This window comes from Malaclemys terrapin, chromosome 2 (assembly GCF_027887155.1).
Source record: "Malaclemys terrapin pileata isolate rMalTer1 chromosome 2, rMalTer1.hap1, whole genome shotgun sequence".
NCBI classification, from domain to species: domain Eukaryota; kingdom Metazoa; phylum Chordata; order Testudines; family Emydidae; genus Malaclemys; species Malaclemys terrapin.
This window is the reverse complement of record NC_071506.1, coordinates 132055637-132072795: the sequence shown is the minus strand read 5'-3', so window position 1 is coordinate 132072795 and position 17159 is coordinate 132055637. Positions and strand designations below refer to the sequence as shown.

Below are 17159 nucleotides of genomic sequence, written 5' to 3'. Positions count from 1 at the left end.
CAGCTGTTTTACCCTGAACCACCCCCCACTCTGCCCCGGGATCTGTCAGCAGTTGTTTCCTTGGCCCCCTCCCTCCCCTGGGCCCAGACACCGCAGGGCCCAGCGAGATGCCCCATCCCCATCCATACCTCTAGCCTTGTTCTGTCCACTCCCGGAAGCAGTTTCACACGACCCCTGTACGTCACCTTCAGCACCTCATAGGGGTAAATCTGAGAGCCAAGGACAACACAGTTAAACAGCAGGGTTCATTAAAATGCCTGTCCCTGTCCCCATCGCATCCCATCCCCACCCCACACCCCCAGCTCAGCCTGCAATGGGGCATGTTCCACCACCCACAGAAAGCCTGCAGTAGGGCACGCCCGCTAGTCCACACACCCCAGCCAGCAGCATGTAACAAGGCGAATGTGTGAGCCTCCCAGCCCATGGCTGGGACACGCTGCATCCTGGCCCCAGGCCTGCAGAGCCCCCAGCCATGGCTCTTACCTTCTGCTCCAGCATGCTGGGCAGGGAGTTCCCTCTGTCCATCCTCCCCCGCTGGCCATTCTGCAGACAGCAAAACCCCCAGTCAGTCTTGGGTGGGCACACAGGGCTTCCCACGCAGGAATCCCCACCACCTCCCACAAAGGAAGTGAACAAACAGTAGGGTGATGGGCTTCAGCCTAGGCACTGGAGAGAATGGCACTCTGCCCCCACTCACGCTCCTAAACCCCCACATCTCCGCTGTCTCACTCTTCCCCACCTGGAGCTCCTAAACCCCTGTGACTCTACTGTCTCTCTGCCCCCACCCAAGCTCCTAAATCCCTGTCTCTCATTTCCCACACCTCTTTCCCACAATCCCTCCCCATCCTGCCTCTTTGGGTTTCTCTGTCTCCTCAGCCTGCCCTTCTCTCCTTCTCTGGTGCTGCCACCCCATTCCCTTCCCTGCTGCCCTACTCCAGTCCCTGTCCTTCTCAGTGGTCCTGTCTGAGTCTCGGCACCAGTCCTGCACCACTAAGCTCTATCTCTCTGTCAGCCGGTGCCAGCCATGCGAGGTTGGGAGAAGCTGAGCATGCAATGGAAGGGAGGGGCACTTCCCCCGCCTCCCTCAAGATACATCACCGCTCCCAGTGTCTCCCCTCGAGCAGCAGGGCGACTGCTTACCTGCAGGTCTGCAAAACACAAAGAAAAAGGGCTCAGAGAGCCCCAGCTCCAGCCGTCTCTCTAGGATTCCCCCCACCCCGACTTCCCAGCTCTGGGTGCAGGGGCTGCATGTCCCAACTCATTTAGAACAAGGGGCCGGATCCTCATCCGGTGGAAATCGGCAGGAGGTCAATGGAAGTATCGTGGGTTTTACACCAGCTGGGAATCTGGCCCACAGATGCAATGGAGCTTACGCCAGCCGAGGATTTTGTCTGCTTTCTCTGGCTACACGGAGCGGAGAGGTCTCAATTTCACCCTTCGTGGGCTGCACAAAGCTTTGGAATTCCCAATATCAAAAGATAATGGACAACGGCCACTCAGGGCCTGGCTGCAAAGCCCTCGCTGCCGTGGCTGAGGATTGGCGTGAGTAACGGCCCACCCAGCAGCGCGGGGGACACGTCTGGTCTGCGGCGCACCCTGCATGAAGCTAGCACGGGACAGGCGGGGAATGAAGCCCCCCAAACAGGCACAGCATGGCAGCGGCTGGGCAGGCTTCCCCCACACCCTGCCCAGCTCCTGCATCGTGCCCCGATGTCTAGAGGTGAGGGGGGAAGGTGTTCCCACCAGCCAGCCCTTGGCCTCTCTGCTGGGGCAGCCATGTGGACACTGCAGCTGGGAAGTGGACTGAGACCCAGCAGCTCACTAAGGGCCTCCCAACAGCTGTCAGATACTGGCTCCTGCACGCTACCATCCCGGGCCTAATTTAAACTGGTGCCCTGGAGGGGCAGGACTCTGTCTCCAGCCCTCCCCAATGCCGTGAGGCCACCCAGACCAAATCCATCTGTCCCTCCCAAGGATAATCAGTAGGGGCAGCTATGGTCAGCATCCTGTGGGGCTGGGCGAGAGATGAAGAGAGGGCACTGGGCACAGAGCTCATCAGCAGTGGGATGGGGGCAGGGATGAGCTGGAATCCCTTAGCTGGTGTAAACGCATGTGTCTCCGTCGATGCCAGGGTGCTGCGCTGATTCACACCAGCTGGGGGTCTGGCCCATGGGGCGTGTTACACAGTGCCCCCATCAGGCCGACAGGCCCAGCTAAGCTGAGCAAGAGTTTGAAGCTGATGACTCTGAATGGCCTCTCTGGGTTGAGTGACCAGACCAGACCAGACACATCTCCCCTGCACCTTGTGCCGTGTGCTCCTCTTACCTGGGCTCCCCTTCTCGCTGCTGTCTGGGCTGAACTCTGCTGACTGCAGCTGGAAAAGGAAATCAGACAGCATCAGCCACCAGGGCAGCAATGCCTTTGAGAGGGGCAGGGAGCTTGGATAGAAACTGCCTCCTGGCCTGACGCAAGAAGCAGCTGGAAGCTGGTGAGAAGGGCCAGACTGACAGTCCCAAGAACAAGGGGCTTCTGTACCCACAGAGCAGCTGCATCCCAGAGGGCAGCCCAGGAAGATTCCTTCTGCACTGCCCTCCACCTTGCCCTAGAGGACACCTCCAGGGAGAAGAGTGGCGTCTGAGTGGTTTTGGTGCCAAGGAGATCTGTCCCACTGGGGCTGGACTGAGACCCAACAAACTCATTTCACACAAGACTTCGAACAGCCACAAAGTGGTAATGACTCTCAATCAGTGCGGACACGGGCCAGATTTGAATCAGTGGCCCAAAGGCATAAAGCCCTGGGTCCCCTCACCAGCAAGGCTGTGAGCCAGCTGCTCTCAGTGGCTGATTTGCTTTGGCTCTCAATTCTGGGTAACCCCTCTTCCTGACTGTCCCAGCCTGTGACATTACCCCCAGGGGTACACAGCCCAGCCCGGAGCATTATCAGCAGCCGCGGCTAGGCTAGGGCTCCGTCAGCTGGATCCCAGCCCAGGTGGAGTGGTTCAGTTTGGCACCATTTGGACCTGAACACCATCTGAACGGATAAGAACAATATGTGGAAAACACCAAACTCCCAAGGACACAACAGGCAAGGAGAGGGTGAAGTGGGGAACTGCACTTACCCTGGTGAGGGTACTTCTCCCAGGAAGGGTGGCGGATCTGGAACTCCCCAGGGGCAGAGCTGAAAAAGAGCAAGAGCCAGTGTCACCTCTGGGCTGACTGTTCCTGCAGAAATCCTCGTACAAAGCAGTGCAGGGGATGGTCCGGGGGAGCGCCCCGTGACTCCTGCCCCGGCCTCTCCCATCAGGGGGTGCTGCATGGAGCAGGCCAGGAGAGCTGGCTGGGGGGAGTTCTGGGCTACTCCAGTCCCAGCCACTAACAATAGTTAAATAAAACCAACACCTGGAACGATACCAAAACAATGTCACTTGTCAGGGTATCGACTTAAAATGGATGCTGCTCCCGTGGATGCCAGGAAAGGCCTGGGGGGAGGGTCTCAGCATCAGAGAGGGGGAAGAGGAGAGGAGGGCATGTCTGGGTCACTGCCTGGCCCCACGCACAGGTGTGGAAGGGCGTCCGGTCTGGGAGCGAGCGGGTTTTCCTCCGGATGGGGAGAGATTTCTCCATCTCCTCCTTCAGGATCAGCTTCCCGAGGTTTGAGGTGACCTAAGGAGAAGGAGCCCTCAGGGTCAGATAGGACTCAGTGCCGGGACACAGCCCCCCTCCAGCGCCAGCATGCTCCAGAGCACAGCCCCCAGCCCCAGTATCCACCAGGGCACAGAACCCTCTCCAGCCCCAGCATCCTCCAGGGAGCTGCCCCCATCGAATCCCAGCATCCTCCAAGCTGGAGCCCCCTCCAGTCCCAGCCTGGTCCAGGACTCAGCCTTCCTGGAGCCCCCGCACCACCAAGCGCATCCTACCTTACTCAGCTCCTGTTTCTGTAGTTCACGCAGGTTAGTCATTTCCTCCGTGAGATCCTCTTCTTCTTCCATGCCTTTCTTGGAGGCCATCCGCTGCCTCCACTCCTTCTCTGGGGACCCAAAGAGGGCGTCAGGGTACAGGGCAAGAGCAAGACGCCAAATCAAGGGGGCAAAGAGACACAGGGCGGCTGGATCCTTTCCCTGCTGGGGAAATTCAGGGAGGCAGAATGCATCACCCCAGCACCAGGGCTAGCAAAACGTGCCAGGGGATCTTTCATGACCACAAGCGGTCAGGGCCCTGGCTGTATGTCCCATCTGCCCAGCCCCCTCAGTCACCATAATGGGGCATCGATGCTGACTCAGAGCAACACTTCAGCTTTCCTTGGTGGTTTCCTATCCCAGTACTGACCCCGCTCAGCTTGGGGAAGAGGGGGGGCTGATAGGAGTCGCCCAGCTGCAGGTAAAACACTCTGCCATCACCTACCTACGACTGCCAGGGAGGGAGGGCAGGGCCAATAATCTGTCTCGATCTTGGCTGGCTGGTTGGGGTCCGGGGCCTGGGCTGCTGGGAACTTGGAGCACTCAATGATCTGGTCTTCTATCATGTGCTTGCTCTGTGGGGCTCCTGTCGAGGGCTCTGTAATAGACAGAGGGACAGAAAATTGAGGTCTGGCTTCCCCGTCTCCTTGCGCCCACTCCCCCAAATATCCCAACCCAGCACCCAAAGGCCGGGGTGGGGAAGCAGCCGCACTCACCTCTCTGCTTGTAGATTGGTGGCTTCTTGTATATGTTCAGATCCATGGTGTTGGTATCTGGAGAAGGGGACGGGAACAGGAGGGTGAAAAATGCCACCACTGCCACTGGCACAGCTGAGCTTCCGTCTCACTCCTAGAGGAGGTGGGGACCCACTGATGGGGGAGGCTCGCCCTCCTGCTGTCCCTGCTCTATGGGTATACGGAACAGCGCTCACCCTGCTCCATGCTGGTGGGGTCCAGGAGGAAGGACTAGTGGGTCCCATTCCCCCAGTTGGGTTCAGGTGCTGGCTCCAAGCTCACCTGACTCAGGCTGGTGGAGGGGGGAAGGCACCCGAGTTGGAGCAGGGAGGGTGGGAGTGCAGGGAGCAGGGTCTGGTCTTGGGTCTCTGGTTAGGGTTTCAGTGTGGTGTGTGGCCCTGAAGTTGGGGTCCTGCTCCCCTCACACCCATGCGGGGAGCCCTGGAGAGCCCCAGGCAGGGTGTGGGCCGTACCAGGTCGGTGGAAGTGGTGCATTCCGCTCCAGGCTGTGCTGCTGGTCCGGCGACTAGCTGCCTGGGAGGCACTTCCGAGGGACTTGTTTTCCATCCCGTCCCGGATGACCTGTGAACAGAGCCAGTGTCAGAGCAGCTGCTGCCCTGGGACAGACCAGCACCCCATGCAGCCTGTCTCTGACAGTGGCCCATGCTGCCTGCTCAGACAGAGACCTAACTGCCAAGCCCAGACTGCATCTAAAAGTTCAGTCCCATCCCTTGGGAGGGAAAACTCTCCCGGATCTCTCAGGAAAGGCTGACAGTGCTTGGAATGGTGAGACATGGTGAAGCTGGCCCCAAGGCATACTGGAAGTCCAGCTGTCCATCTCCCTCATCTTTCATAGGGCTCGTTAGTTTAATCCAGCCTCTAAAACTCTCTTGTTCGATCAGGGTCCAAGTGCAACCTCAGCCCCTGGATTCTGACTCCGCTGAGCTCCTGGGCTAGCTGATCGCACCTCAGCCAGTAGTGCGGATGCTCAAGACACAGCCACGGCGTGTGGACAGTGGAGGAGTCATTTGATGAGCCAGTGGGGAAGTAGCCTTTGGAAAAGATGGATCCACTCATCCATTGATATGCCAGCCAGGCAGCATCAGGCACCAATCCTGACACCTGTCCCAGTAACGCCTTCCCCCTGCAAAGGCTCTCCCAGGGTATGTCTACACCAGCCACTAAGCCCAGGTTTGAGCCCAAGCCCCCTTCCATCCGCACACAAATCTGTCTGCACTCCTAGGACCCTACTAGGGGGGTGGTTCCGAGCCTGAGTCCAGTCCAAGCCCTGTCATTGAGCAGTGTGGACGCAGCTCAAGCAGCAGACCCAAGTCAGAAGGTCTGCACAGTGCAATATGGTCATATTAGCATGGCTGGGGTTGGTCCCATAGCCTCAGGTTTCAATGCAGTGTAGACCCCCCAGAGTCCGCCCATCCGCCCCCAGTCTCCCTAGTGCTCATGATAGGAGTGAGAGCACAATGGTTAAAATACAGGGCATATTGTGGTGGAGGCTGGTTGGACCTCAAGCTCTGTGGGTTTCTGTTGCCTGTGAGCAAGAGATGCCTGTGGAGAACTAAGCAGGAGGCAAGGTGTGGCAGTACTCACTTCTGGAGAAGGAGGAGGAGAGATGGATTTGGGGGACAGGGACCGCTGTGGGAGGAAGCAGAGAGACAGATGCCATTTACTTGACCCATCCTGCAACGACTGGGATACGCAGTAAAGATTTCTGGTACATCCCTGTCCTGCATCCCAGCGAGGTGCAAGCATCTCCCCTTAGCCGGATGGGAGCTGCCCGCAGAGCTTACATTGGCTCAGCCATTGATGGGGTTTTGGCAGAGAGGGAACGAACACAGAGGACCATGCCCCACCCAAGACACCCTCACCTCTCGGCTCCTCGGCAATTCCACGTGCTCCATGAGGGAGTAGGTGAAATGGGGCTCATAGATCATTAAGTCAGGGCGCTCGATGTCCAGGATCGCCTTGTCCTTGGGAATGGCCGCCAGGTCCTTGTAGCCCAGAACCTCATTGTCCATTCTGGCCTGTGAAGGAGGAAAAGCTCCTTCTCAACCAGAAAAGCCTCAAGCAGGTGTCTGAGCTTCTCCCAGTGCAGGGCAGAGCCCACGACTCTTTCCTGCATGGAGCTGAGGCCTCCCAGCCCATCTGGGAATTGGGAAGGGATTATTCTCCTCAGAGAGGGAGAAACACAGGCCCAGAAAAGGGGAAGGGACTTGCCCAAGGTCACACAGCAGGTCAGAGCCTGGATTAGAATCCAGGACACCTGACTCCCATTCTCTTATTTAAGCACTAGCCCAGACACCTCCCCAGAGTGAGGAAGAGAACTCAGGAGTCCTGAGTTCTCTTGCTCTAAACACTAAACCGTACACCTCTCCCAGAGCGAGAAACAGGACCCAGGAGTCCTGATTCCCATTACCTTGCTCTGATCGCTGCCCACAAGGGGCTTGGGTGCTTTAGAGACCCTCCAAAAGGGAGATGTGACATGAACAGCACTCACCACAATGCTGGAGGGCGATCCTGGGACGCTGGACCCACGGGAGGAACCGACGCTCCCAGGGGAGGTCAAAGATTGCTGGAAAGGAGGGAGAGACTTCTGTGAGTTTCGTGCTCCGCTGCTGGCTTCGTCAATGCAGCCAACAGGGCAAGGCAAGAGAAAACCCAGCTAAGTTCCTCCTGAGAGGCACACAGAGAGGCAGCAATGCCAAGGGAAGCAGACATCTGATGAGCCTCACTCCCTTGCAGGTGGGAATTACAGTACCAAACCCAACAGCCCCTCCCAGCCTAGTTGGATATTATATGGGTGTGCCGTTTCGATATGTCAGTTTAGCTCCATTTGGCTAGATATGGCTTTGGAGGGGGAAGACCATGATGCTGAGAATAGTGTGTGTGCGGGCGCACCTGCACCCAGATTTTGTGTGTGTGTGTGTGTGTGCACGTGCAAATGTGCTTGTGTACCTGTGTGTGTGTGTTCCCACCGTTGCACCTGTATGAAGGGCTGGAGATCAGTGGAACTGACTCCCAGAGAGGAGGGCCTTGATCTCAGAGCAAGACCTAGGAAATCCAGAAGGACATCAGCCCTCTGATATCCCCATTCCTTGGCATTCTCTTGCCTACACATACTCTCAGGTTTGACCGAGGATAGGGGGCGGGGGGCTGTTAACCTCTGGAACTCACTGCCACCAGATACTATCAAGGCCAAGAGCACAACAGCATTCAAAAAGGCTTGGAGCTGTATATGAGTCACAAGAACACCCCCAGTTACATTAGACAGGAGAAAATAGGGGGGATACAAACACCCTCCTGCTTTAGGGCACAAACCAACCTCTAATTGTTGAGGGTCGGGGCAATCTTCCCTTGTAGGGAGGTTATTCCATAATTGCCCCGTGGGGTTTCTTTCTCCTTCCTCTGAAGCAGCTGGTGCCGGCCACTGTCAGAGGCAGATACTGGGCTAAATGGAGCACAGGTCGGGATCCAATCTGGCAGTCCCTGTGTTCCTAAGACTCATGGGGTGTGTGGGGAAAGTTGGGATTCAGGGAACAATTCATCTTTAATGTGGAGAATGGCTATGAACTGCAGCTCCTTCGAAAACACAAATCACGGTCAACTAGAAATTAAAACTCAACCGGTCTAGGTCAGGAGTTGCCACGCAAGTTGAGGGAAATCTGCAGCTCCTGCCCCATACAGCACAGCTAAGTCTCCAACTCCCGCAGCCCAAATGGGGGTCATGTTGTTGGGGCAGGGGGCAGTGCTGTGCCCAAGTGGGCACTACCAGCAGCTTCAGCAGATGTGTCCATGAGAGCTGCAGCACTAGGTGGTGCTGTCTGCCCAAACTCCAGTTAGCAAGGGGCGGAGCCCCTAGGACAGAGCACGGAGATGGGTGAAGAATAGACCCTGCTCCTTTGCTCTCTGGTAACATCAACTGCATGCCCCAGCTCCTCAGAAGCATCCAGTGATTGCAATTAACAGCATGCAATTGTGTGGCCCTTGCAGTGCTGAGTGCAGAAGGGCCCAGCACGGCCTTTGCCAGCTCACCCCTTGTCCTGCTCAGAAACTGACACCTGCCTCTCACTCGGCAGGGGATGCTCCCAGGTTCTCTCCTGCCACTGCACCCCCTCAGAGCAGGTATAGTGCTGGCTCCCTTGCCCTTTGCCAGTGCATCTGGGCATTCCCTGCAGCAGCAGGAGGGGCCCTTAATCTCTCTGCAGAGATTGCCAACTATGGGGCCTGCTGGTGCTGTGGACACCTATCTGCTAGTGAGCAAACTGAGACCCACCAGTTAGTGGCACGAGGCCCGCAAACAGAGATGGGCCCCCTGAAGGCGAAAGCCTCCTGCATTCCAATACAGGGCCATCCAGCACACCGACCTCCCCACGCCTTGACCAGGGTGTCCAGGGTGGTTGCAAAGCAGGGGCCTGAAGAGTCTAACCCAGATCATTTACCTTCTGTAACCTTTCCATTCCGTCGCCTGCGGGAAGGGCTGGGTCATCCACAGAGTCCTGCAGGGGGGTGAAGGAGGAAGGTTCATTAGCAGCAATCAGCCTGGGCAAAGGCATCCTGCTGCTAGGGTCTCAAAGGGCGAGCTGCCTGCCCCCCCTGGGTCCTGGCAACAGTTCGGGGGGGCCGCCCAGCCTGACGCCCCTCTGCCCAATTGTGGCACAAAGCTGATGCCAGGGCTTGACCTAGCGGATCTGTTTGAGTGAAGCTGCCGCTTAGACCTTTGCTCCCATCTCAAGAGGGCTGGTCCATCCGGCACACTGCCACAGTGGGTCGGATATGGAGGAATAAAGGAGGGAGAGCCCAGACCGTGCGTACATGGGGAGGAATCAAGGCTCTGAGAGATTCAGATCAAACCCATCAGGGAGGGGGAGGGGAGCCTCTGTATGCAGCCACTGAGCAATGTCCGGTTCTCAGCTTCTTGGATCTGCAGCCCCCCTGGCTCCCCTGAGCTTCTCATCTCGCCCCATTACTGGGCCGAGCTGGCCACCTTCAGGCGTCTGATGCTAATGCAAAGTGAGATGCACACGGCAGGGCTCTGAAATATTCATCGGCAGGCTCAGCAGGGGGTTGCCCGGTGGAGAGGGGAAAAGCTGGGAAGGGGAATGGGATGGGGGGGATGCGGCTTGTGGAGATGGAACCAGGGCGGTTCTGATCTGGGCCCCACTGTCTCCTGAGCCTGAGGGCTTGGGAGAGCTGGATATAAAACTCTGGATTTGGCCCATCTCTCCTGGAAGGCGGGAAAATGCGGACGAGGGGTTTACGTACCAGTGATTCTGTGTTTCCACATCCCTTTGGGCTCCTAGGCTGGGCTGTGGGTCAGATGCTCCCTCTGCAATGGGGGATAGAGATGGGGAGAGGTGAGATCCTTCCACATACCAGACACGGCGTGATGATCCCCCCTTCACACCCACCCACACACTGCCTCTCCCACGGTCCGGTCTCAGCAGCCAGGGCAGCTTGGATGCAGACACCCGGGGAGATGGACATGAACCACATGTCAGATGAGGGGAAACTGAAACCTCTGCCACCCTCAGACCCCTGCTTCCCCCACCAGCTGAGCAGCACCCTCCCTGCATGGGGTTCCCTTGGGAGCTAGTGTAGCTTCTTAAATGGCCAGAGCAGGTGCTATTAAGAAGGGACAAGCTTCCCCTCCCCTAAAGCAGGCAGCGCTCCCCACCCAGGGAGCAAGAGACCTGAACTGGGGAGCTAGCCAGCGTCCTGCGTGGCCCAGGGTGGGAACCCCTTCCTGCAGGAATTTCGCCCGAGTCTCCCACATGGCATGGCGGAGTGGCACACTGTTCCCAGATGTAGACAGTTCCATTTTTGAAACACATATTGTTTGCTTGCGCCCAGCTTACCAAGCAATCTAGATTGCCCCGTATCAGTGACCCATCCTCTTCATTATTTACCACTCTCCCAATCTTTGTGTCATATGCAAACTTTATCAGGGATGATTTTAGGTTTTCTTCCAGGCCATGGATAAAGATGTTAAATAGTGTAGGGCCAAGAACACATCGATCCCTGCAGGACCCCACTGGAAACAGACCTGCTCAATAATGAGTCCCCATTTACGGTTACATTTTGTTAGTTAGCCCCGGTTTTGAGCTAATACACGCCGCCTGCCCAGAACCAAGGGTCTGGGGAGATGGTATGGCTTGGAGCACACGCAGCCTGCTCAGAGCCCAGGACACCGAGCGATGGCTCTACCACTTCAGGGCATGGGCAGGGAGGACCTGGCAGTGCCGGTGAGCCTGCAGTGATCTCAGCAGTTGGGCTCCCAGCCAGGCAGGACCCTCCACTGCTGAGTCTTTCCATGCACTGAGCGGTGGGATCATTGCACTTGTTTTGAGCCATTGTTCTCGGAACAATGGGAAGTGACAGAGAGTGCATTTGGACGCCTCCCAAGCTCTCAGCAATGTCACAGACATGCTCACTCTCTCTACCCGGCCCTGCCCAGCTCTCCCCACCTCCGACTATAAAGTCCAGTCAACAAGGGCTTTCCAGGAAGTCCCTGGGGCAGTGGACAGACAGCTGGGGAGCAGATCAGCCCATTCCGCAGCCGTGGGGCAGCCTGCGCTTCTGGAGGGCGGGGCCCTTCAGGGCAGTGTTTAATTTGTGCCAGAGCTTGCCAGGGCTGAGCCCCGGCACCTCCGGGCCTGGCAGTTCATCACCCCGGCACCTCTGGGCCTGGCAGTTCATCACCCCGGCACCTCTGGGCCTGGCAGTTCAGAGCCCGGCACCTCTGGGCCTTGCTACGTCAGTTATGAAAGTAAAAAAATTGCTTGAGCCCTGGCATCTCTTTCATTACAAATTAATCACTGCTGCAGGGGATACATGCAGGGATGGATTGCTGAACCCATCCCTGCAAAAGGGGGTCCCTTCCTGCTGCCCCTCCTTTGGGAAATCCTCTCTGCTCTCTGTGAGTCAGTCCCTTCTCTCTCTGGACAAGCCCCCATCACACCGAGCACCCGGGCGAGGGAGATGGGGTGAGGCAGGTGTTAGGCTCTACTGTGCCACCCTGGTGCCTACTGATGTCTCCAGTCCTCAGTCTCTGGTAGTGCCCCCTAGCATGAGTGCTTGGTGGGGCTCTGATACCCCCAGCCTCTGGATTCTGCTCCCCTTACACCATCACCCCCATCAGGGGCTACTGCCAACCCCTCAATACCGCCAGGTTAATAGCCAGGCAGAGATGGGCAAAACCAGGGCTGTTCAGGAGGGTGCAAAGCCTCATCCATCAGGTTTGGATCTTGCACAACCAGGGGTGCAGTTCTGATGTGGGTCCCATTTTACCTGAGCCGTGGAGTTTGGGAGTAGGTCAGACTACCGGCTCCGGTTCTGATCCATCTCTGAGTGCTGATGCACCCTCCCCACCATTTGGGCACCTCTCACATGGGGAGGCAGTACATGACAGAGCTATGTGGCAGCCCCACTCCCAGCCACAACCTTATCAGCTCCGCAAGTGGCGTCTCCAAGTACCAGACCTCTGCAGCCCCCCTCTCCCCGAGCTGCTCTCTGTCCTGAGAGCTGAAACCCAAGCCTTGCCCTCCAGATGCACTTGCCAGCCGGAGACATCTCTGATCAATATCCCCTCCACCCCCCCAAACCACTGCCTGGAAAACACATCCTTGCAGTCGCGGCCTGGTCTCACTGGGCCGGGCGAGCGGGGAACAGAGTAATCCAACTCCGGAGCAGTCTCTAGTCTCCCTGTGTTGCAGGCTGTGGCGGGGGGGGGGGGGGGGGGATTTGCCCAGTTATTACACACATCTCCAACTTCCCCGCTCCTCGCCCCCCAGGGTGCAAGAGGCTGCCAGTCTGTCAGTGCTCACAGCAGGGGAGAATGGGCATGTGCCACCTCTAAGGGAGAGACTCAATATGCTCCATCTTTCCTGGGTTCCATCTGCTTTGGCCTTCAGAGCAGCCACAAGCCGCGGAGGATCCGGGAGGGAGGGATCAGTGGGCCCTGCTAGGGACCAGAGTGAGGAACCTTTATCCAGCACTGTCCTCCAAACTCTGGGAACCAGCATCCAAACCAAGCTCAATTCTACGGCTGTCAGAGGACACATGAAAAGAGTCCTGTGGCCTAAGCAAAGGGACCAGGATCCCTCTGGGGCCTTTGACACAGGTTTGTGGGGTGACCCGGAGCAGGTCAACCTTTTCTGCAGTAGCCCCGGAAGCTGTTTGGTGAAACCCTGAGGCACCCAAAATCAGTGGCCTCTTTCCTTCCATGCCTCGATTTCCCCACGATATCACAGACCTAGCGCAGGGGCTTGTGAGGGTTCATTCTGGTTACACGGAGCTCTGGACGCCTGGGCCCAGATTATCCAAAATTGCGCAGGGCCCGATGCTGAGAGGTCATGAGAATGAAGCGCTTTCCATGCTTTGAGCCAATCAGCACAAGCACAGGCCTTGCCTCAGTGTCCCTGACAACAGGTCAGGGGAGCTTCGCCTTTCCCTCACGCCGGGTGTTTATAACAGGCGTGGAGCAGTCCAAGACATTCCAAGACCCCTCAGGGGCTGGTCCTCCTCCGAGCCATGGCTTGGGATGGACTGGCGCTTGTCTGACAGTCTGGACGAGACTCCCCCAGCAATGCCACCTGAAGCATGCCACCCAGGAAGCCTGTTCACCTGCCATCCCCAGCCACTGATGCTGTAGCTAAGCCCTGTAGCTAAGTCCTGCCCTCCAGCCAGGGGGACAATGGGTTTGTTGTTCAGAGGCCTTGGCCTCCCTCAGCCCAGCGGAGTCGAACAGGCTCCGCTCCGTCTGGCTTTTCCTCAGCAGGAGTTTGTCTCCCCCCGCCCTGCCTTGGGCAGGTGGTCCTGTGCTGGGGCCCAGCTCCGAGGCCTGTTATTGCAGGCGATTGTTGACCTGGCGCTGACAATCAGAGCAGAGTTAATTAAACCTTTTGTCCCAGCCAGCACGCTGGGTTGAGAAGGCCCTGGTGGGAAGCCAGGGCAGCAGTCTGGCTGCACTTAGCGTACGGCCCTGGAGCGCTAACAAGCAGCCGCGCACTTCTGGGAAGGAAAAGAACCCAGCACAGAAAGGACTTGGGTGGGGTGGGGTGGGGCGGGAGGAGGGATTGTATTCCCCTCTTTTCCTTTTTTTTACAGGTTTCTTGCTTTTCTCTGAAATTCTCCTTTAGGGCAGGAGTGGGGAGAGAGCAAACAATCCTCATACTCCGAAAGGGGAGTGTCTACACTGTCTTGCACTGAGTCCATCTCTTGTGTTTCCATAGCAGCTTTCACCCTGATGGGACTCTGAGACGCGGCCACCTCTGGGGTGGGGTGGGCTGGAGGGGTGACATGCAGCTCACTGCACAGCAGTGCTATCTGGGACCAAGGTGCATTATACCGCTGTATAATGAGAATCTTGAAAACCTGCACAGGAGCTCATTGTTCCAGGAGAGGCCCACATGCAACAAGTTCATGGAACTCATCGGGTTTTTACCATAGAATACTGAAAAGCTGAAGCGGCTCTGCTGGGCTTTTAGCCTTTGATTCTGAGGAGCCCTGGAGTTTCAAACCTGAGGCTTATAATACTAAGCCATTGCCTCTAGAAATGGAAGAGGGGAGGGACTAAGGTCCCCCCAAAGGCTGAGCATCCTCCAGTCCCAGGAAATCAACCTAGTGTGATATGTCACCCTGATCTCTCTTCCAGGAGACACAGTCACCCTCAGGGTTCATCAGTCTCACTGGGAATCTCTCCGCCTCTGGGCCAGAAACGCACTCCAAATAACCTTTAGTTTGGTGCTGTGTTGCCAGAATCCAGGCCAGCAGAGGCCGAAATGCAGCTCTGGCTCTCCTCTGGCCAGGCAGCCACACCCAGAGCCCATTCCAGGTGGGCACAGAAATCCAGCCCCACTTCTTCTCCCCTTCCCAGGGGCTGCACCCAGACCCTCTCTGTCTGGGATTCCCATCTCTAAAATGGGGATGGATGTTTCCCAGGGATGGGGCTGTGAGCCTTAATTCATGAGAGCCTGCAAAGTGCATTGAAATCCTCAATGGACGGCGCCAGGAAGGGCAAAGGACTATTTCGTCTGCCTGTGAAAGCTTCTTTCTCTCTGTGCGGCAGCCCTGCACAGCAGGGAGCAAGAGGGACGCTAGATAACGATGTATTGTAGGGACCAGGCTGGCTGAGTAGCTGACTAGCACAGGATACATGAGCTCAGACTTTCCACAGGCACCGCTGTAGGCAAAGCCAGGGGTGGAGTCCCTGACTCCCTGGGAATGGCTTCAGCAGAGGCCCTGCTCCTCCTGACACTGGGATTTGGTGTTAGCAGATAAGGAGAGCCCTTGGAAATCACAGGCTGCCCGCCGTAAATGGGATTAGGGCTCAGGTGGAAGCTGACGCCTGTTGCAAGGGGACACACCGTGCACTGGAATCCCAGGAACCACAAATGTCCTGGCCAGATCCTGGTTGAGTGTCAATCTCACGGATTTCCCAGTCCGTTGTACCACTCCCCTGGATGAGCCCAAGTTCTCCTGATCCCTGGCAGCAAGTAGTATATTTGGAAATCCACAGGACGGGAGCAGGTGACGTAAGCACATTTCACACCCTGTTTAGTTACACCATACCCAACCTAACTATCAGCTGGGTCCTACGTAGTGTATGAAGCAGATTCACATCAAGCCACATTCACTGGGGATGATCCACGTGAAGCCACGTCCCATGTATTCAACGGGAATGATCTCCATGTGAAGTCACCTCCCATGTACCCACTGGGGACAATCCATACGAAGCAGCTCCCCATGTGTTCAATGAGAACAATCCACTTGAAGCCACGTCCCACATATGCACTAAGGATAATCCACGTGAAGCCACGTCTCATGTTTTTACTGGGGATGACCCACAGGAAACTATGTCCTGCGTATCCACTGGGGATGATCCGCGTAAAGCCACATCCCATGTATTCAATAAGAACAAATCACGTGAAGCCACATCCCATGTAGCCACTCGGGACAATCCACATGAGACCATGTCCTGCATATCACTTGGGACAATCCACATAAAGCCCCATCCTGCGTATTCACTGGTAAAGATCTACACGAAGCCACATCCCAGGTATCCACTGTGGAGAATCCCTGGTAATCCACTTATCAACTGAAGATGATCCACATTAAGCCATGTCCCACGCACACACTGGGGTGATCCGTGCAAGTCAGTGGTACATCACACACTTCTGTGTAACACCGCATCTAATTCCATGTGAGTTGCAGAATGCTCTGCCCAGTGCTCCTCCATGGATGTTCTGAGTGCAGGGCACTGCCTTTGGAGTAACATGTCCCAGGTGGTCCGTGTCTGGCACAAAAATTGGGGATGAGTCACTATCCCAGTGTGTGAGGACAGGTATTCTTATGGGCCAGGGAGTGTAGCAGGAAGGAAATCAGGGTGAGGAAGGGAGCCCAGGGAAGCATCAGCATGTTGGGAGCAGTGAGCGATGCTGGGGAGCATTGGAGGAGGCTGCATGCAGGCTGGGATCACCTCACCCCCACTCACTGCTCGGCCAGGCAATGATCTGTGCTGGGTCATGGGAGTCACATCTGGCTGAGTTGGAACATTTTGACAAAGCCGTCAAAAGCAGCTGCTTGGCCCTCACCGACAGGCAGACCCGTGGGTATTTTTAGATGATAATCACATTATCCAAAATAATCACTGAGAACATTGCTTTCCATCCTCGGCTGCCCCCCATGTGCCTGCAGCTGCCAGCTCCCATCGGGCCCATTCCCCATGCCCTTGCCCAGGGGTTCACTCCCTCCCTGGGTCCCCTGGGACCCTTAACTAGGTCCTGGCTGGAAGCAGCCAACAGCCGCTTCCCATCGAGGGAAAGGTGAGCTCCTTCAGAGACATGGCAACTGCTTAGGAACATTTCAGACTCTCCCTTGTGCAATAACAGCATCTGGGCCGCACGCCTTTCAAACCACCCACTTGCTGGCCTGCCAGCAACAGATCAATACAAGGCGCGACTGGGCTCTGCATGCACCCTGAGTCATCCGCCAATTCACTGTGCCCATGCCCCAAATGGACATATATATATATGGCCAGACAGATGGAGAGAGGAAGAACAGGACTACAGACACACAGAAGGGGAGATGCACCAAGGAAGGGACATGCAGCTAGATTAGAGACAGACGAAAAGAGAGAATGAGCCAGAGGGATACCTGGAGAGAAGGATGTGCATGGTGATGATTAGACAGACAGGAGAGTCTGACACACTGTAAATGAAGAGAAGGAGGCAGGCAGACAGAAACGAGAGGCCCAGAGGAGGAGGCAGGCAGAGCTGTAGCTGTCCCGAGAATCTGTCCCTTTCACCTACTGCCTTCAGCTCCCGTGGCCTAGACCCCACCCTTTCAGGGCACTTCACCAGAACATGCTTATCTGGAGCAGACAGCAGTGCCAACGCCCAAATCAGCAGCCTTTCTCTCCATAGCAACCACCAATCTCCCTGGGCCAGTGATTCCA

The 17159-nt window shown here is 56.6% G+C and overlaps 1 protein-coding gene across 4 annotated transcripts in view; it reads right to left on the bottom strand.

Moving 5' to 3' along the window:
* Positions 1-17159, bottom strand: part of DMTN (dematin actin binding protein) — a 38547-nt gene that overhangs the window by 4340 nt on the left and 17048 nt on the right. For 2 of the 4 annotated variants that reach the window (XM_054018617.1, XM_054018615.1), the window contains exons 2-14: positions 9968-10031; positions 9145-9201; positions 7203-7277; positions 6574-6729; positions 6296-6340; positions 5164-5272; positions 4673-4729; positions 4402-4554; positions 3918-4027; positions 3558-3663; positions 3120-3178; positions 2326-2374; positions 809-1148 (exon numbers count right to left, since the gene is read on the bottom strand). In XM_054018617.1, coding sequence (XP_053874592.1) covers positions 1009-1148; positions 2326-2374; positions 3120-3178; positions 3558-3663; positions 3918-4027; positions 4402-4554; positions 4673-4729; positions 5164-5272; positions 6296-6340; positions 6574-6729; positions 7203-7277; positions 9145-9162 — 1077 coding nt within the window. In that variant the 5' untranslated portion in view covers positions 9163-9201; positions 9968-10031 and the 3' untranslated portion in view covers positions 809-1008. Of the gene's footprint in view, positions 1-128; positions 210-483; positions 544-808; positions 1149-2325; positions 2375-3119; positions 3179-3557; positions 3664-3917; positions 4028-4401; positions 4555-4672; positions 4730-5163; positions 5273-6295; positions 6341-6573; positions 6730-7202; positions 7278-9144; positions 9202-9967; positions 10032-16858; positions 16963-17159 lie in introns of those variants that run through there. The other 2 variants (XM_054018618.1, XM_054018616.1) reach the window with 2 other exon arrangements.